This window comes from Perna viridis, chromosome 1, assembly GCF_037379345.1.
Source record: "Perna viridis isolate PV_CMFRI_1.1 ecotype Kerala chromosome 1, ASM3737934v1, whole genome shotgun sequence".
NCBI classification, from domain to species: Eukaryota; Metazoa; Mollusca; class Bivalvia; order Mytilida; family Mytilidae; genus Perna; species Perna viridis.
In genome coordinates, this window is record NC_142445.1 from 16,887,726 (window position 1) to 16,908,874 (window position 21,149).

A 21,149-nucleotide genomic window follows, 5' to 3' on the forward strand; every position below is an offset into this window, starting at 1 on the left:
ACTGGTGTGGAGAATTATCATCGATTTTTATAAATTTCTTGAAAACCAAACCGGTAGATATTGACGCATTCTGACTGTAATAAAAGTGTTTAAAACATGGTGTAATTTAACTATGGGGATATTTGCGTAAAAATCTCTCGATCCACGTTGTACTTATTGCCCTTTCATGTTGACTGTTTTTGTTTTTTGTTTTTGTTTTTTTTATTTACTTTTTTGTCATTATTTTTCAAAAACTTCTTTTCTAAAACTGCTTAGCACATTCTTTCCAAACTTTGTATAAATGTCCCTTAGTAGGGTATTGTGCACAAAACTGAATTAAGAATTCCCAAGTACTACACCCTTTTTCTTGATAATAATTATTATTGTCTGTTCGATTGATTGATCACTTTATTCATGTATCTTTTTTCTTCCATTTCGAGGCATATTCATCGAAAATAACATCTTTTTTAACTATAATAGATATACCATTAAATAATTTTAGATAAGTCAGCGTGACACGTGCTTACAGACATTAAAAAGACACGTACTAGTTATTTTGTAATAAGATTAAACTATGTCATCTGAAATAAACTAGCTATATTTCATCTTCCCAGCGACGCAATGAAGCAGAACTTATGCATCACAATTATAACAATTTGACAAAAAAAATGTGGTAAGTACACCTAATATTTAACCATAATGCCAGAGTTTATCTTAGAATAATGTGTTTGATGCAGAGTTTAGTTGGATGTCCTTAAGTAGATCTAGTATAACACTATAGAAGTTATTTGATGTGTTGATATATATTTATCTTCTTACGGTGCGTAATTACTTACATGTAACTGGATAATGAGATACATGGCCATATAAGTCCGGAAGTATTTACCAAATATGTGTATACTAAACATATACATGCATGTACCTTAGCCAGCTTTGTTTATTGAGCAAAGATTGTCTACAAAAGACTCGGATTTGAACACTACTCAACTGCAAGGAGCTGGTGCACAAGTAGAATGATATTTACACATACATGCAATGCTTTGTGCGCTACACCACGGAAAGTGCAGGATATGTCTTTGTTTCTGTTTTTTTTGGAAAGATTCTACTTGTGTTAAAAAAACAAAAACAAAATAAGAATGCATGTATGGCAATAGTCACAAAAAGCGTAAGTAATACAATTGTTAACTCTTTTTCTACGGTGGAAATTCCTCTTTTTCTACGGTGAAAATTCTGAAAATTATGTGAAAATAAATTTAAAAAAATGTTTTTTCCTACAATGTATATCAGTCTGTTGTAAATTGTATACCTCTCAGTTTCCGGTAACTCCGCAAACGAACAAACAAAGCAGCATAAGTAGATCAGCATAAAAGCACTTCAGTGGGCAAGTTCGGATAATTGTATATGATGCATTTATATTGAATTCGATTTTTTGGTGCGCCATCCGTCTCATGTCTTTCATGAAGAGAAGGCATGGTCAATTTGGGTGTTTTCTCTTAAAGTAATCTGGCCAGACATAGATAGATTTAGTACTGATTCAGCTTTGCATGGGGAATTAAATAAACGGTAAATTATGTACGTGTTAAGTCAAACCGTGATTTACAAAAATGCCCCCTATTCAAATGGAGTCCATGACTGTGCCCAAACGTTGCGTACGTTGTTGGTGTCACATCCGACTGAACCAGGGCTGGTTACGAAAACTTAAATGTTGCTGTTATAATGTAGAGTTATCAAAGGCAATATATAAAGATATTAAAATGTTAAAAAATGGTTGTTGTTTTAGGATTATAATCATAAATTTTTGAAAGATGCCATTAATTGTGCAGGGAAAGCATTATTCGATCACAAGAACGTCCATTTTCATATGTGGACGGGTAACATTTAGAAATGTTTGCTTCCCATTTCACCAATATATCTAAGTTGTTTCTTGGCGTATTTTGATAAAAACAAACTTTTTTTGGAAAGAACAGTTTGTGCTGGAGACGTTCGTTGTCATATTTTTCATTGCGTAATGATAAGATCAACATGTATTACAATATCACAAATGTCTCCCGTTTGATGTGGACATTGTAAAAATGGAAAGAAATCGATTTGAAGACAAAATGTTAGACTTTTTTTAAAGTTATGCGAACAGCTTTTTTAATCGGGACTTTTATTAACTATTTTGAAAATTTATTACATAACCCCAATAAAAAAATATATAAATTGTTCAATCAGTCTTTTTGTTAAAAGCCTTTCTGTCCGTATTTCAATTATGTCACAAATCTTAATTTTTTCGGCGTTGGCCATGGGCTACTTTCTTGCATACTGTTGTAAAATATAACAACGAATAGTATTTTTACCAAAGTATATTCACGCTTAGAGGACTGTATAAATATTCAGAATATCATGTTCTAAAAAATAATGAATTTTATTGTCCAATAGTAGATAAATACGCACATATGTTGTAATGTCACGTTGTCTTTTTCCCGACGTTTTCTATACGTTGCGTGCTACCAGGTCTTTATAAAAAGCTTTTTTTCGTTAGCTTTGAGTGAACTAATAACTATGAAATTTTGAGTTTTACATGTATATATGCTGCAAATAGTATATTCTAAAAATAATGGTACTTGGTTGAATATGTATCGTAGCGCAGCATTTTGTCTATGTCTATCCAAAATGTCACAACATCTAAAATTTGTATATTGCATATTTTATTTATTCACGCGTACACCATGCAAAATTCGAACGAATTGTTCAAAATGGCAAATGATGTTGTGTCGATTCTTCATATACTTAAAATGTATTATCCTCCTCTATGGTTTTATCATTTCAATTTTTTTTCTATATATATACAAAACCGTGTCTAACAAAAATGTCACAAAGCGCATTTTTGACTTTCCTAAGTAACGTTCTGTTTTGCTACGTAAAAACACTTTTCACGTCAATTTTTGAAAACAAAAAAAAAGTATTGAAAAGTCGATACTAGACTAAATCAATACGACTGTGGATGTAATGAATAAAAAAATACGATTTTAGCGAATATGATAAAATAATGAAAAAAATGTTGAAAAGAAAACAGGAAAAGAACCCCCCTTGCGCGCACTCCTGTCTGTTCATGTGCAATGATGTCCTGGTGAAATCGGGATAAGCGTGTCTGCATCAAAGTATTTTGAAGTGTGTAGACACGCGCTTGCACATTCGCTTGTGAAATATTGTAAAATCAACGTATTTGATGATCATCTTAATTACATTGTACCTCTTGGACAATTATTTTAGCTATGAGATATAATAAGCTGTACAAATATTGCAATTTTTTTCTACATTTTTTTTTTCAAATCGGACCAAAAACAAAAAAAAAATGATTTATTCTGGTTTGGCCTTTTTGACCCCTTATAACTCGAAAACCGTAAGAGATATCCGAAAACTGATTGAAAAATGCCGGCAGGATTATTAATGAAGCATCCAATGAAGAATCTAATGAACTATAAAAAAAAATAAAAATAATGAAAAAAAATCGAAAAAAAGTTATGAAAATGTTTTGTAGGCGTTGCTCAACTTTGACCCCTTATAACTTGCAAACGGTCCAAAAGACATAAAATCTGCTGTACATATGTTTACCCGAATTAAATAAAGAACACATTAAAAACAGAATAATTTAAAATGCGAAAAAAAAATCTACATGGGTTGTAATAAAATTTTTTTTCCCTTTTTGGCCCTTTTTTTTAAAGCGGCAGGGGCAACAAAGTCCAAATTAAATAGGAATCTTCTTAGTTGTTTGGTAAAATAATATCAATATTTCAGAACAATTCGTCAACCACAACTAAAGTTATCGCACAGAAACGAAGTGTCTCCAGACCACGACGAAGACGCGAACGACGACGTTGCCGCCAACCACGACGACTGCGCCATAACATTATACGACCGCAAGTTCTTTTTCGTCGTATAAAAAAGGGAAGATTTCGCTCTCAAATTTTCTCAGAGGAAGCTTTGCCAAGGTTATGTTTTCTCGAAATGTTTAGCAACATACCTTAGAATTCCGAAACGAGTACATGTATTCGGAAATATCAACATACATCTACATTAGAGATATAAAACCAAATAGGAAAGAAATAAGTTCACTTTATACACTTTCACAATTTGATTTCCGGGGGGATATTACTGACTTTTTTTTGCGTGTAGGTTTGTTGGCTTTCTGTTTTAGTGAGGGTGTTTTACTTTTCTTAGCGCGTCACGAAAATTGTGTTCATAATTCCTAACATTTTACTCATGGGACTAAATTTCCTTCAAATCTTTTTTAAATGGTTGATGCCAAACTATTTCCCATATCAGAATGTAATTTGATCATTTCAATTGACCGAAACGTACGAAAAATTAATATCGAATCGGATAATTAAATAATGAAACATGTCGTGTGTGTGTTATTTTATGTAAAAAATTAAATAAGCACACTTCTTTTTACATGTAACAATTATAGAACGATGTACGTCGCAATACAAAAAAGACGTCGAAATTTTGCCAATTTCGACGTTACCAAATATGACGCCAACACCGTACTCTACGTCTCAGTCTTTAAACTGAAAATTATGCCTACCCAATAATGGATTGAAATTCAATCTGTAAAACGAATATTCAGCAATGTTAGATTCAATCTGAAATAAAAAAATTCCGAATTTTGATTTTTAAGAAAAAGGAGAATTAGGGTGTACATTTTTAGACATTTTTAGAAATTTAAATAACCACTGTACCATTTGTTCAGATCAACCAAAAAGTATATATTATTGCCAGAATTTCTGGAATATATTCAAAAACATTTGTGAATTAATTAGATATGGATTGGAGTCATTAAAACCCATTACAGATATTAAATTGAAGACATGCATCCGGCATGAAGTTTTAGTTTAGTGCATGCATCTTATTAACTAATGGTTCATTTATTTTTTTTAACGTTTTATAGTTTAAATGTCACAGTCGTGCTTGTTCAAATAGTTTTCCTGTCTGTAGAGATTCATTGTATACCAATATAATATCAATCTTTACATTTGATTTAGATTTTCAAAACATTAGCTCTTAACTATGCGTCGATAATGACGGGGATATGAGCCATGCTTAGCTCAAAATCATTTTGTAGGAAATGACGTACGTAATTAGAAAGTATAATTGTTGAACCTTTCACAACGGCGCAGGCGTTAAAATGAAGTCTTGCATATTCCCGTTGGTCGAGACATGACTTCATCAATGACTTATATTCATGACTGAACTAAATTATTTCCATTTGTATAAACAAATAGTAGGGATATAGCAACTTTCAATGAATAGTAAAATTAGAAAATAAAACTTGGGTTTATTAATATATCTCGATTACAATAGACGTCTTTGTCTTCGCAAGTCCCGGAAACTTGCGGAAACGACGACTAGCCAAAAAATCGTTTGTGACTCTTAAAGTACACAAATAACAGTTAAAGCGGTTTATAACTGAACAAGAAAACACTCCAAAGTGAACGTGACATCTTCAACGGTTCTTCTAATTAGGAATGTAATAGTTTCTATTTTTATTATGTGGCAGTTGCAAGCGGTTCCATTAAAATTATTGATAAATAATATTCATGTCCGATACTTTTAAGTGATATACTACTTATAGAACAGGAAGTTGTTTTTAAGTATATGCTTCTGCCCTGTCTTCAGTAAGGATGCGTGTATAGGTTCTAATAGATGAGGTAAGTTATATTTATTTAGGTATTACACGATCTCGCCTTGTGATAATGCCAGCCATTTATAATTGTCAGTGAAGTCCCAGTTCTTTTCTTAGTAAACACACAGATAACAGTAACTAAGAGTTTTGAAATGACGTCCGTGCAACTGTTTTAAGTTGTTTCTCACAATTGGTTGACCACCTGTCTTGGAGTGATATGATATACACGTGCAGTTTCCTTTTTGGTTTTATTGCACGTCTGGGTGCCATGGTGTTTTTATCAAAGTCATAGTCTTAATATGAAATAGAACCGCGAGTACCAACGCATTATTTTTTCCTTATCATCAAGAGTTCGTCGTAAAGTGGCCCGGAAGCACAGGCACGTGTTTCTATCAATGTTTCTATCAATGGCCGGTTACTATCAAATATTCACATTTGATAGTAACCAGCTATTGATAGAAACAAGAGTCTGCTTTGGAAGCTGTCCGATACCTGTTAGCTGTGATATTAGACATGTGTAACCTGTAAGTGGACGAACTAGTTGAATACTGGAATATTGATATTCTTTTTATAATCATGCCTTTTACAATTATACATCAAACACGATTTATCTTTTTTTCATTTTTTAAGACGTGAGCTATAAACAGATGAACGTCTTAGTTTTGTTAAAGATGCGAACCCGAAACTAATAAAGATTCTTACTCGGTAAAACAGGTTAGCTTTATGTCGGATTGAATTAGGCTTTCAGTGCTTATAAGGTCAATGGTTACATTCCTATTAATTTCCGGTCCTCTATAAAACTATTGAGTTATTACGGCCTATTTCTATTGCTTTGGTGGGTCCATGAATTTTAAAGACATTTTCCCACATTCTATATTTTGAGATTACATACTGTGTGTTCGCAAATTTTGCCAACTGGATGTCTCTCTAAATATTAGTACTGAATTAAATTCTTCTGCTGTTAAACTGACCATCATACTTATATACAATACATTTCGAGAGCATAATTATCTGCATTATCCTGAAGAAAGGGTATAAACAGTTACAACACAATTTCTCTTACCGAGTGTATTCGATATATCATAGTAAAATATAGATTATATTGAAATGTACACAGAGGCGATATTTCCCTCAGTCACTCATTCAATTTTAAACAATTATATAGGAATTAGCAGAGTCTTGAAATTACTTCTTAAGCAAAATGCATTTTCCAGCCGTTTTCAATTTATCAATATATGTAGCAGCGTCTCAGTTACTTTTAAATATGGGAGTACAACTCCTTTCTTTTTATGTTTCCTTATGTCCATTCATGAAGACAAAAAAAAATGCTTTTTAAATTAAAATTTGTATTTAAGTTCTTTTTATATTGCAATGCAACAAATAAAACAACTTTCCACCATTTAATCACAATTTGACCCAAAATGTATAATAATTACGGCCTTATACATGTAGTCAGTTTGATATAGCAACCCCACTCTTTTTAAAATTGTAGCCCTTTCCTATTTTAATAGCTGGACTATGACGCGTATAGTGACAACTCAACAGCACACGTAAACGATTCCTGTATATATGTGCCTATGACTTTTCAAAACTTAAAGACTAATGCTAGTTCCGAATTTACTCTGAATGTTTATCATTCTCGATTGAATAATATTATTTGCCGAGCATCATTACTCGAGTTTTGGGTACAAAAGCTTTGTAATCTAATTTCAAAATAATTCGTTGCTTTCGATTGCTTTTTTACCATCAAGAACCCTTCCTATCAATAATTGCCAATAAACGGCCTTTTGCCATTTATTTAGATACAGGAATATGCATCTACTTAAATCAGACGAACGGTTTTGTTTTCGTTTTTGTTATTGTTTTTTTTTAACCAGAATGAATTATGACTGGTTGATCATTCGTGCTTGGATTTCAATGCAAAGGCAGGGGTTATCAAGTAGTAACCTGCTTCCAATAATTCTGTTTTAAATCATCAATATTGCATCAGTCGCAGACAGCGAGTTGTACAGTAGATAACCAGTTTGATATAATCTTTTGAATTCACCTTCGGCGTATGATATTTATTCAGAATGACATCATTCGTGTAGATTTTCTAGGTATTTTAGTTCTTTATGCCTATAATTTTTCTAGTGTGTTGGATTCAAAAATGTATTTTCGGTGCTTAATGACACGTAAATCATGCAGAATGAACTGTTTTTTTTTCCTTTCATGACCATGACTTTCTTCAGACAGTGTGGTTCTATGAAATGAAAATAATTTACTGAAAGTTTTCAGATATTACATGTAATACATTGATTGTACTTTTAAATTGTTAAAAAGTTTAAACTTATACAATTATTTATTGAATCAAAAATCTTTGGACAACACCAAAAGGACAATGCATCTGTCAAGGTCTTACACACGAGAAGAGTGGACTTGTTATAGAGAATGTATTGTCCAATTCTATTTTTCTAAGCCATCGGTTTCTCGTATATTATGTTAACCTCATAGTTAACAAGCCCTTGGGAAGGATACATTCCGTTATGAGTTATATTCTGAATAGACTGGGAAATAAAAGCGGTTTAACAGAACAATGGAATGACATGCGAACGAACTTGTCAGTGTAGGTGAAAAATGTAAATTGAGCGAAAATCGCAAAAATAGTGTTGTGTTGGACAATATTTTTTTGCGTTGAGAAAAGGGTAAAAATAGTTAATTAAACGACTGTAACTTATGTAAAAAAAATAATAACGTATTTTTTTTACCTTTCTTGGTATCATTTGTTATTTAATTATATGGTTGAATAAAACTAAGAAATGCCAATGAAAAAGCTAATTATAGAAGCAATAATACCGTATGCAACGTCTGTGTGCTTTGAATTGAGGATGTTGGCTTCTGAATGAAGCCATTAATCGTCATGGAAGCGGGAGGTTTATCACACTATAAAAAACTGATTTAACCATTTATTTCCATCACAAATGCTTGTGCAAGTCAGGATCTTTGCAGTTTTTTTTTCAAAAATATTAAATAAAAGATTGGAATGAAGAATAAAAATGCCAATTTATTTTTTAAACCTGATACATTTGTATCATTTTATTATTTTAGAAAACCGATTCTAGTTCGACAATCCCCATTGTAAATAGCAGGTTCAAAGAAAATAATGTAGTGAAACTCCCACTAAAATGTTAAAACCGTTTCGGTGAACAATGCATTGAAATACATTTTCTTTGCATGCTTCATACAATTATGACCCAATTTATTTCTTGTGTTTGCACACCTGATTAGAATCCAGATTTTTCGAACCATTTGATTCAAATACCGGTAGTCAAATACCGGTAGTCAAATACTTAATTGGTTTATTTGCGCGATTTATATTTCTCTCATGGCAGCATTACTTCTTCAATCAAAACAAAACCTGTTACATTTGAATACAAGGTGTAATGAAAATTGTGCAATTTCCTGCTTTATGACTTAATTTACCGTAAATATTTAATGATTTCCTGGTGTAAGAAGTCTCCCATGCAAACAATAGATGTCTTCTAATTCTGGTTCCCTATCAATTAAACAGTAATTCTTTGAAGCACGCATGTAGTTGCGTAAATGATTATTTGATATACGACAAGGTATTCTGGTAAATTGTTCAGAAATATATGAATGAACACAGTAACACTAGAATAGATCCTTCTGTGCTAACTGTGGGGTAGTCTACGAGTAAGAGTAGAGCATCTTTAGGTTGTCAAAACCTAATACGTTACATATATATATGTGAAGATGTTCGTTTTTATACCCTTAACCCAAAACCTTAGTTCTCTGATAATTCTCATGTTTATATAAAGATGAAGATGCAATCTGGAAATTAAAATCTCATCTTTCCAGATCAATTGGCAAACTTGTATGATTTTCTTACGGCACGTAAAGCTCACATTAAATAACGTAGGTGTGTTAAATCACCTTAATATAGCTGCAAAATCTTGGGTTAATGGAGAATAGTTCCATATCATGCTTCATATATTACATATAAATTTACCCCAATACTTATATTAACAGAGAGCTTGGTCGAGAGTTAATATAGGTCTAGGGGAAGTTCCCGCAAACGATACTTGAAACTCATGATAAATGATTCATTTAATATCAATCCACTGGATTACTTTGGTGTGTCACATTTAATATACAACAGCAGTACATTGCTTTCCCCCGTGCAACGTGAAATTCTTGTCAAATTGAAAGTATCGGTAAGTAGTGGTGACACTCTTACATTGACTCCGCACACAAACATTTCAACACTATATTTGAGTCACAAGACTGATTATTTTTGATATATACAATAAGTGTGGACACAGACTGGTATTGCCCGAGGGGCAAGTATGAACGCGGACCGGTATCGCCCAAAGAGCAAATTTGAACATACATACGTTTTGTCTTGAAAGAGTAACCAATGGAACCAAGATTCTATCGGAAATCAAAGGAATGTAATCAAGGGGCAAAGATCAGACATGGAAAACAGACAAACACAACAATGAACATAAAGTAACTAAAAAATACATACAAAGTAACAAAAGTAAATGAGAAACTCGGACTCCACTTAAAACTGAGAGCATGGCCCAGATGGACCGGTAGGGTGAACGTGTTTGCATCGTCCAGAAAACTCTTCCATTTACTGAAATCAATAATTGAATTATTCACATGTTTATAAATATATATTAATATCTACTGATATCAATGAATGTGTTGAACTTACTATGTCATGTTAATAAGGATTGGGCATTTCACTTTATGTAGGTTTGCTTGGATGCTAATTTTAAAATGGCACAGACCATAAACTAAGAAATTAAATAGGAGCATTCATTAATTAATAGCTAGTAAAATCATATCAAAATTTCATAACAATTGATCAACCATAACCATAAAGTCACCGTACGAAAATCAAGTGAGTATGGACGACGACGACACGGACACCACCGATGATGAGTCGCTGCCAGCACCATTCTTCGGTGACACTATTATATTAAACACACACACACACACATATATAGGCAAATTCGGGATTTGCACATGCTCCATTTTCAATTCCCTAAAAAGCCTGTCGATTACTCTTCTTTAGGACCAAATAAGTAGTGTATGATTTGCTAAGAATTTACATCTATAATGTCTTAGTTTGTTTTTACATTAATCGGAGTTAAACAGTTCTCTAGCAATGGAGAATAAAACTGCAAAATGGAAAAATTTCCCACTTACAGTCATGTACTCATCGAAAATATTCAAATGAAAAACATTCGAAATTCTTATGAAACAAAAATACAATACCGATATATAAAGGACTTTAAGGGTAAATCCGTCGGTACTGATTCACAATTAACACTTCAAAATCAATATTTCAAAAAGGGATTAGGCTGTGGACTAAGTCTATTACATGTTTAGTCTTTGCATATTTGGTTTTCATTGTATCTTTATGACTTATTTCATTTCAAAAATATCAAATGAAAATAAAGAACAGCGTACCAATGTCCCCCCCCCCGCAAAAAAAGTGAGGAAAACTGTAAATTCACTGAAATTTTCTAAGTCCAAGTCCAACTTCCGTAAAAATCATTCAACCGTAACCAAAGTCGAACTTAATAGGTAACTTCTCATAGTAAGACTCGGAAACATAACATTATTTTTTTCGGCCTTGTACCAATATCTGTCTTACATGCACTGGAAAATGTCGATTTTATCCCAAAAAAGTATTTTACTGGGTCAAAGATTCAGCAAATGCTGATGCAGGCTGTACAACGCTGCATATATCGTGCATATTACAAATTGAATCACTAGGTCACCGATCGACATTAAATCACGTGATAATGCATTAATTTTAATGAATTTAATGAATGAATGTGGTCACATGATAACTAATTTCCCCGAATACACAATGACCCATATTCACGGGTTTGACTACGCCCGGCGACTGTGTTAACGCTTTGATGCTTTACATCGTCCGTGAAAGACCCAAAACGATAGCCAAGAAACACCTCAGTCCGTCATGTATTACACACGAGTAAAAACCGGGTCTATCAGTATTGAGTATATATGTTAGCACGAAAACGAAAATTAAACCAAGTATAGGAACAGTCAGCTGATTGGCAGTGTCACTCATATAGTGCAAGTGATTGGCTAACACTATGTTTCAAAAGATTTTTGAGGATTTTAGTGGTTTATATCCACAAAGACAGTCGAATTATCTCCTAGCTGAAGCAACGATGTCAATTCTATATATTGTCCATTGTCTTTAGTTTTTACTTGGAAGTTATGTGACTTCTGAGTCTTAAAACCATCTGATGTCAATCCAAAGGACTTCCGGTCGATAACCGCCTTAAAAGTACTTCCAAGGCGAAAGAGATCTGGCGAATGAATATTGAAATGTTTCAAATTGATTATATCATATATATACATTGCCCGTGTTTACAGTATAAGATTGAAATTATAATTTACATGATTGATTGTCAAAAAAAATTCAATTACATATATAGCAGTTTGAACCATATTTTAGTAATGCTTTTGATATCCATATATGGATTCCATGTGATTGGCTACGTTAAAAACTAAAAATAGGTTGTCAAGATTACATTGAGAAAGAAATTAAAAACGAAATTTAAATTGAAATTTTGAATCATCAGTATTGTGTGGATGTGTAGTTCTAGTAGTGGTGAAAGCGCTGATCCCGTTGTAAATAATTTATCATTTATCTTTTTGGAAATACAGTTAGAGCAAATTACTATCAGCGGATTATAAATTTTTTAAAATGCCTAAAAATATCACATGACGTCCGAGGTTCAGCGCCACCGGCGCTTTGATTAATCAATTTACTTGCATGAATTTCAATATTTGAATTCGAACACAGGGGTAAAATTGAAAAGTAATTGAAAAATATAATTATTATGCATTTAGATAAAGTTCTGTATATATAAATATATACATGCAATTCGTGCTAGTTATTTGTTTGCATTCGAAAAACATTGTTGCGTCTATGCGACTACCGGGTTGTATTCGTAACCCTGTTGCATCGGACACGGTTACGTTATCGTATCTATTGTAAACCCTGTGCAGGCATGTCCTCATATTACCATATTGGTTGCTATGTTCAATTAAGACACTCTTAGGCAAGCACTCACTTCTCTTCAGTATCATGTTGTGTGTTTGTTCAATTCCACTCCTTGAATATACTCTTACATGCGGAAACAATTAAATCAGTTTTCCTCGTACCGAATCGTTGTGCATCGTTGATCGAAAAGAACGTACTCTGCGAAAAAGAGTAAAATAATTCCCTCAGGTGAGGAATCTTCATGTAATCGAAATATGTTGACCGTGTTTTCGTTGTGTCATTAATTCAGACCAGTAAGCGTTGATTATTTATCCGTACAGTGTTACTTTACTTAAACAGGACCTTCGTTCTCTACTCTACTGGGAATGTGTTATAGAGCGTAGGGATTCGATACTAATATTTGTAATAGTGTCTACATTCACCGGATTCAGTAGTAAGGTCTATACCGGTTATTTGTATTCAAAGAAAGGTACAAATCGGATGGAGTTGTGACGAATTTTTTTCGAATAATAATTTAGTATATATTTTCGCAAAGTATTGCAGTCACGAATTGTGCGCGGAACATGTAATGGTCATAATATGGTTTCGGAAAAGCAACTTGTATCCACACTGAATGTTGTAAAACAACTATATTTCATGAAAAGGAAAGACAATACCGAAGTTACAAACAAGGGGAAAACTGTGGATAAAAATGATAGTGATCTCAGTTGATCGAGAAAAATGAGCAAAAAATATCCCTGCTTCTTGCGAGACACTCAACATTTGCATGTTAAAGAGGACTATAATTGATGGCGCTTGCTTGTCATTTGGAAACGGACATCCCATATCGGCCATTCAGCTTATAAACGTATTTTGTCACTGAAGTCAAGAGCATACAGACTTCCGGTTGCTTTTTGTGGTAAATATATGTTTTCAATGAATAAATCAAAATATTGTTATAAAACCAAATAAAACAGCGACTGCATATGGTGTTTAATTCAATTATGGTGTCCATCGAAAAGGAAGAAAAACAAGCAAACAAAAGTCCTTAGTTTTGTTCAGGTAAATTAAATCATTTCGTATTTTGCTATTTATCCTTTGTCATCATCACCGTGCGAATACATAGCTGTAAATTTATATTTCGAATTGGCGATATTCAATAGGTATCTATTTGACATGAACCCAGTGCTATTATGTAGCGATTGGAATTTCAAGGAAACATTTTGAATTGTTTGTTTGGACGTTGATTATTTTGAAGAGTCCTTATGAAGTATTTATTTGTATAGCAGGTTCTAGATGGCAAATGCTGTACTAGAGTTCAATAATGTCTTAAATAACACTTCTAATGTTTCTAGTAAGAAATGGCAATGTAAAATTGTCCATTGCAGTGTGAACCAAATAAAATGCATTTAAGGTTTTGCTAAAATTCTGCAATGTCGATGTATTTGTAAAATTATAACCAGGATAAAATGGTCTGAATATGTGACTTGAAATGATTGAAGGTTTCTAATTTTTGGACAAGTTTTTGTTTGCTTTTAGTTTTTTCTTTATGTTTGTTTTAATACAAAATTTGCATTGTTTGCATTCTTTCTTTTATTTCCAATATTTTGTTTCAATATCGTAATAATATCCTTCATTCGTTTTATTCTTTGTTTCCTTTTTAAAAAGAGAGGTAAGGTTTCCTCTAATACACATTGTGAAAATCCATGAAGGACCGATCGTAAAACCTTTTGCATTTGACTAAAATTTGATGGAACAATGCAAGGTTTTGGCGAACGCCATCGTTGAAGGACACTACCGAAGTGTCATATCAGCAGTACCATCTGTTTGGACATTAGAGAGCATCTCACATAACCTTTTCTACTTAGCTGAATCATCATTCGCGTTGGAGATATTTGTCCACTAACTAGTTTAAAGAATCTAAATGCACCGAGGATGAAACAGCGCGGACATCAGATAAGATCCGGATACCCTGTAATGGACTCTACTTCTCAAGTCCATCAAGGTCTTGGACACGTTTCACACAAACAAGTAACAAATGTTCATCTGTATGTTTGATTATGAAGTACTCTTCTTGTTATTTGTATAGCAGGTTCTGGTCGGCAATCCTAATATCATAACATAGCTATATATTATACTGCTTTAGAATGTTCATGAATATATGAATATTCAATTGTTTTGTTACAAATGTGAGTTACACTGGTCAGATAATTCCATACAGAATTTTGTCTAACATGGATTGTATTATAAGTCGTATGACAATGAAATTAACTGAGTATATTTGTTGTTCAACTTTATTTATTGCATAAATCGTTCGTAAAGAATATTGAATTCAAAGATATTTACTTAAAACTTTAATTTACTAGATGTTACTGCTATTCTTTGGATCGTACGAGTCCAGACAGTAAGTAATATTATGGTATTACAAATACTAGTATTCGATTGTCGTAACTAGTAGCAGGACAGCTCTAGTATCTTATGCTGGTCGTTTCAACCTACTTGTTAAACTATTTCGATAAGAATAGGTGGCTAATTGTCAAAAAGTTCAGTTTGTCAATTATCAATGTTGAAGAGAATGCTTTATACAGAGATATGTAAACTTAGAAATAATCGGCAAAGATAAAATAATAAGAAAATAAATCATCAAATCTTCAAATTACAAGTGCACTATAAATCCTATAAGCCTTGTTCTTATTTATTTGGTATTAAAAAAACGGGAGACAAGTACATGCAGACATTAATTTTAAGTGTTTTGGGCATTAAAGTAAAAGGATAAAGTACTCATTCCTATGTTTTACTTGGTAAATATTAAAGTTAAATTTGAGGAAACATAGTACAAGCATACTGAATATCTATAAGCAGTTTACCTATACGTGTACAAAATGCACTGTCCTTGAATGTTTGGGCTAATAAAGAGCCTGCTTTGCGACAATGAATGCTATTCACATTTTTTTCTCTCAAAATCTCTCTTAATCCTCGGCTTACTTAAATTGATCGTATTCCAGTAGTTGCTGCTTGTTTAATAAACATGCTTTGTCTTAATTATGCCAATTAATGTATTGCATACCGCAATTACAGTGGTTTTTACCAATCGAATTGCAAATTGCTCATGAACTTGTTGAACTGTAATCAATTCGTGTAATTTAAAAAAAATATTGTTTTAGACCAGAAAGACTTTAAAAATGCATTAGTAAAGTTATCAACAAGAAGATACTTTGAGTTATTTTCTTGTCAATGCAATAAGGGAGAGCCAGTTGACATTTCACAATGTTTCTTCTCATGAAATAGAATTCGATATTTTTTTATCGGCGAACAGGATTGAGAAAACTAAAATGTTTTGAACCTTGTGAACTACCTGCTTTTACGAGCAAGTTAGTTATGAATTATTATTTTAGCATAATTCGTCCTTACGTTGTTATTCGGAGCTTCTTTGCCCAACTTCTTCGAAACAACATATGCATCTACCTGTATATGCATGTGTTTGTCTTACTGGGGTATTATTTTGAACGACTGTTCAGAACAAATAATTCAGCCGGTTGTGACAACTCGTGACTTCTTGATTATGACGGATTTTAAAGATTTACGGGTTAAATTGTCGAAGGCAATCAAGATTTTCGTCCTATAACTGGTTGATGCCATCTAATAATCGTACAATTCTAATGGATTTTTCGTCTCTATTTCACAAACAGCTAGAATTTATTCGCTTTTCCAGGAAATAAATGCAAAATTGTTTGTTTGATTATGGTAATGGTTTCATGAAGTATTCTTCAGATTATTTGTTTGAACTGGTCCTAGTTGATTTAGTTATTTATTTTCTTTTCTCATATCTAGCCGTGTGCAATGATATTCAATCTACCTTGAGGATGGATACAATTTGAAGTGTTTTATTTTGTTTAGTGTTTATTTTGTGACCATCCTGCCAGATCAGCGTTTGTACCAATGGCTTGGCCAGTTCTAATGTGAAAGAATCCAAGGGCATCTGCTCTAAGATCAAGGTCAACAGTGTTAGGATAAAAACATAACCATTTCCATGGATGTGTCTTTTCTTGCTAGGGGTCCGTGGTCACATTAGTTTGTATTGTTATTTTTTGGGTCAGGATGTGATGAGACAGGTACGAAAAAAGTCATTTCAAAAGTAAAATGAATATAATACTTAGGGAAGGATAACTTGGATGAAAATACATATTTTTTTTAATTTTCATGTTGTCGAATACATTAACATACTGCGGCTTGACATATTGGATATTTTTATATATAAGTTTGTAAAAAAAATGCATTGTTTTTCTTTTCACTAAGTTTTCATAGAGGGGACTAATTGGGTTGTTGCTCTCAAATATTACTGTTAATGTTTGAAGATAACGGACAAAAGAAGTCCTATAGCAATTATTGTACGCCATTGCTTAAAGGTTAATGAAAAAGAAGAGGAAAAAACAATGTTTCTGACTTTAAAGTTTGGTAAAGATTTAAACTCGTCAATTTACAATTTCCTGGAACGGACACTTTCGTATATCATTTTGTTATATACGTTATTAGGACGCAAACACGTTACCGCTAGTCTTAGTTATATCAACAAATATAAAAGATGAACATGACAATTGGGTACCATCTAATTTTTTATGCAGAATATTTTCAATCTTTCTCTTTGAAAATTAAGGTCAATTTTGCAATTGAAGCAAGTTTTATTGGTTTCCAAATAATCTCAATAAATGTGGATATAATTTCTTTAAGGTTGGATTAAGATGAAAAAAAAATGTCACCGTAAGCCTATAAATTGTTCATCAAAGGATGATTAAACGATTTGGTCTGTTTTATTTATATAATGTAATTTTTTGCTTCCAAAGTTTGACGTAGTCGATGGATTGAACGTCAAACTACAAATACGGGTTTTAATATCCGAGCATATGCTCAAGTAGCACCTTAGAAGTGAAGGGATTCTCCTACTGATACCGCACACTCCAATCACATCAGACACCACAGTGATTCTTCATCCTCTTAGATAACCAAGTTTTAGTTCTGAGCAAACCTTTTCTACTTTTGATAGAACGTTTTATTGAAGCCAGACAACGTATCAACAGTGCACCAATCAATTAAAACTTTTTTGCGTCGCAAAAATAAATTGAGATATCAATTAAACATTTGGACTATTGTTTCTAACAGGATTCATTCGGTTCCCCATATCTAATTCACAGAAGTTTATATCGAACGACCAATCGATGTCATTGACGTTTGATTGAATTTAATTATTCAGTTGATGATGTTACTTGTAATAATTATATCAGCATTACTCAACTTAGGAATCTTATAAAGAGACTTAAGAAAATTTATTGTGTTGTCACTTCATGTATTTGTCGGTTTTTGGAATATAGTTTTGTTTTCGGTAAGTTTTGTTTTCTTTCAATCTCTCTATTAAAATTTCATTTTGTTAATACATATCATACAGTAAGAGGGTTACGAATTTTTTATATAAGTTTGTGATTTTTAGCGGAGCTTGATTTCTGTATTTCGTTAATTAAGTGACAATTACTATACATGTATTCTTAGTAATCCTTAATGAAAAAAAAACATTAACAAATAAACAAGCAGAGATAAAATCCAATCAATGAGTTCGATCATAAAACGTGTATAGTTAAATTTTGTATCCAAAACAGAAGTGAACAACAGTGTTCACGATAAATAGTATTAATTTACGACTGTAGTTACCATGTGCTTAGTTTCACCAATTCAGTAACGGCAGCAACAAAGCGAGTAATATAATTCAACAAAGAGTAAAAGTAAACATTAGAAATAAAATAGTAAATGTTTACCGCCGAGATGTAAACAAGCTTCTGGTCAGGCTTGTAACATCTTGTATGCTTATTTATATTTTCACGTTAACTTATCGTGGTACCTTTACCCTTGTTTGTTATAAGACGCCATTAACGTTGCTGTTTGCAAAACTTTTTCTTCTACTTGGGAGGGTAAAGGTTTTTAACGTACCAATTAGTCTGTTTTATTTTTTTTTAGTATAGCACTGTTACATATGTATCTAATCGAATGCAATATTAGGCACCGATGGGTTGCTTCATTTATTCGAGGCAATGCCGAAGGCCATTATTTATGGTATTTATCGAAGGGTGCTATTATAATCAGGAAAAGTGAACGTATTCGTTTTTGCACGTACTTTCAAGAACGGAGCAAGCGCTGAAACTGTATCTTGATAGTGTCAATGTTCAAAATGGGTATAGGGTGACAAGTATTTTATCCAATGTCTCATTTCTTTTTCAGAATATTGAACGCATCATCGACTGGTGGAGTCTCAATGAATGTGACGGAAAGGGATAACCAGTATCAATCATTGACTCATGGGATAGATGTATACTATCCTCCCATTCTCATTATCGTCGGTGTAGCATGCAACGTTCTTGTTCTGTTGGTGATGAGGACGCGATATTTCCGTTATCAACCGTCATCCGTTTATATGATTGGCGGAGCCGTCAACGATATATTTAGTTTATTGATTTCAATGACAACGCATTGGTTTCATGTCACGTTTGATTTGTATTCAAGGGAGAAAACTCGTTACTTGTGTAAGTTCTTAGATTTCTACGGCTGGGGAAATTGTGACTTGGGAATTTTAATTGCTACTGCAATGACAATAGATAGGGCAATTGCCATTAAGTTTCCTTTAAAGAAAAATAATTTGAATACATTTAGCAGAGCTAAATTAGCATTAGTAACAGTATCAGTGATAACAGTCGCCAAAGAGTTTCATTTTTTCATTGGCTCCGATATGGTGGAAGAGGATAGGAGTGAAAGATTGTGTGATGTTTTTCCTGCGTCGGAAACTTACAAATTTTTCTGGAAGAACATTTGGCCTTGGCTGCACTTATCGTTCCTAGTTATTTGTTTTATTCTCATGTTTGTAAGCAACATTATTCTTATCCGGTCCATTTGGTTATCATCACATAGAGAAATTCTCAACTCGGTAGAGAAATTACAGTTTGACCGGTCGTCAGTGCGAGGGAATAAACAAGTTCAAACAATCACACCTATGCTCATCGGAGAATCTATAGTGTTGCTCGTGTTGACATTTCCATTTTCAGTCCAGTTGTTTGTTTTCGGGTACGATTCTAGTTTTTATCAAACTACAACAACACATTTTGTGTTTTCTCTGACGTTTTACATGCTTTATACAAATAAATGTGTAAACTTTTTCGTGTACCTAGTGACAGGTCACCGATTCAGACTTGGGCTCAAAGAATTAGCAACAACGTGTTTCTATGGCAAAACAAAACTTAGACAAAGTCTATACCATCGGAGCACAGTACTTCACACCCCATTCGCAAAGCCGAGGGATCATTTGAACGGGAATCATAATACAATATTTGACGTAGACAGTTCTTCTTCATCAAACAGTGAATCTAACAATAATTTTAAGACGGATTTGACAGACACAGGACTAACAATATTGTCAAAGCCAAGTGAACTTAATCTTCAGCGACTCAGTTCTATCATATCAAAGACTACCTCTAAGAAGTCTTGTGTTTGTATGGCAAACACTTCACTTGCCATCGCAAGCGATTCTATACGGGTTACCCTCACAAGCAATAAGCGGGTTACTGAATGCTCTTATTTGTAGCACTAAAATCGATTGTACTTGTCATGTGCATCTTAAGAGATAAAGCGTCAAACTTTAAGAAATCGTATTTGAAAGATTATTGAAAAAATTAATATTTATATCGTAATGTTTTTAAGTTTTTGTTTACAAATGTCATTGATTAAATATTTTAAATGCAAACATTTCATTTCACCATAGCTTTCTATACAACAGTGCTATGTTTTACCCCTGAACTTGACAGTTTTAATCCATCGCATCTGTACAAGGTGGTCATATTCCGTGTACATTAAATACCGGTAACAAGTATTCGAATCGTTGATATAAGGATAAGCAAACAGTGTCGCAGGGTTGGTATTTACATTTTGTAATTAAAATTCATTAAAACTGATTGTTGGTCTATTTACTAAGTATTGGAATTGTTCCTTACAATAAGGGAAGAGAATAAGACAATACAAGTACTGGAGATCTGTAAATATTATTAGAACTGTTGGAATTAATCACACTCATAAATTGAATTCATTTAAAAAAAGGTCTGGTTCATAGTGTCTTTTTTTGTAGTTGTTCAAAGCAGTTTCTTTTCTGATTGTTTTCATCCAAATTTCATGTAACCAATGACTCAATCAATCATATGTTACTGTTTCGGATAAAAAAGTAAAATCGGTGTTTTTTGCTTCTTCTGGAATACCGATATCACGCCACTAACGGGTATATTTACCATCTCAATTGCCTATAAAAGCGACTATAAAATAACTGAATTAAATCAAACCGGTTGCAGCTTATTTTATTTGCATGCAGCAAGAGAATTTCTAATATGCAGTACATGAACTTTCATTCAGAATGATCACAAAGGCGAAAAACTCATTAAATTT

At 32.9% G+C, this 21,149-nt stretch overlaps 1 protein-coding gene across 4 annotated transcripts; it reads left to right on the plus strand.

Moving 5' to 3' along the window:
- The first annotated feature begins 847 nt into the window (after positions 1 to 847).
- Positions 848 to 20,761, plus strand: LOC148627509 (galanin receptor 2b-like). Of its 4 annotated transcripts, none has more exons than XM_088574161.1 (2): positions 848 to 1,144; positions 18,948 to 20,760. In XM_088574161.1, exon 2 carries the CDS (start codon positions 18,982 to 18,984, stop codon positions 20,299 to 20,301), a length of 1,320 nt encoding a protein of 439 aa, XP_088430287.1. In that variant the 5' UTR covers positions 848 to 1,144; positions 18,948 to 18,981; the 3' UTR covers positions 20,302 to 20,760. The 4 variants fall into 4 exon arrangements, with proteins under 4 accessions (XP_088430287.1, XP_088430283.1, XP_088430279.1 ...); XM_088574157.1 differs by lacking the exon at positions 848 to 1,144 and adding an exon at positions 5,514 to 5,672 and having other exon boundaries at positions 18,948 to 20,761; XM_088574153.1 differs by lacking the exon at positions 848 to 1,144 and adding an exon at positions 14,998 to 15,087 and having other exon boundaries at positions 18,948 to 20,761.
- Positions 20,762 to 21,149: the final 388 nt, after the last annotated feature.

Excerpts from the sequence above, each read along its gene's own strand:
- LOC148627509 (XM_088574153.1), top strand. The coding sequence starts at position 15,050 with ATGTTACTGCTATTCTTTGGATCGTACGAGTCCAGACA. Across the intron at positions 15,088-18,947 it reads GGATCGTACGAGTCCAGACA|AATATTGAACGCATCATCGA; the intron begins GTAAGTAATATT and ends TTTCTTTTTCAG.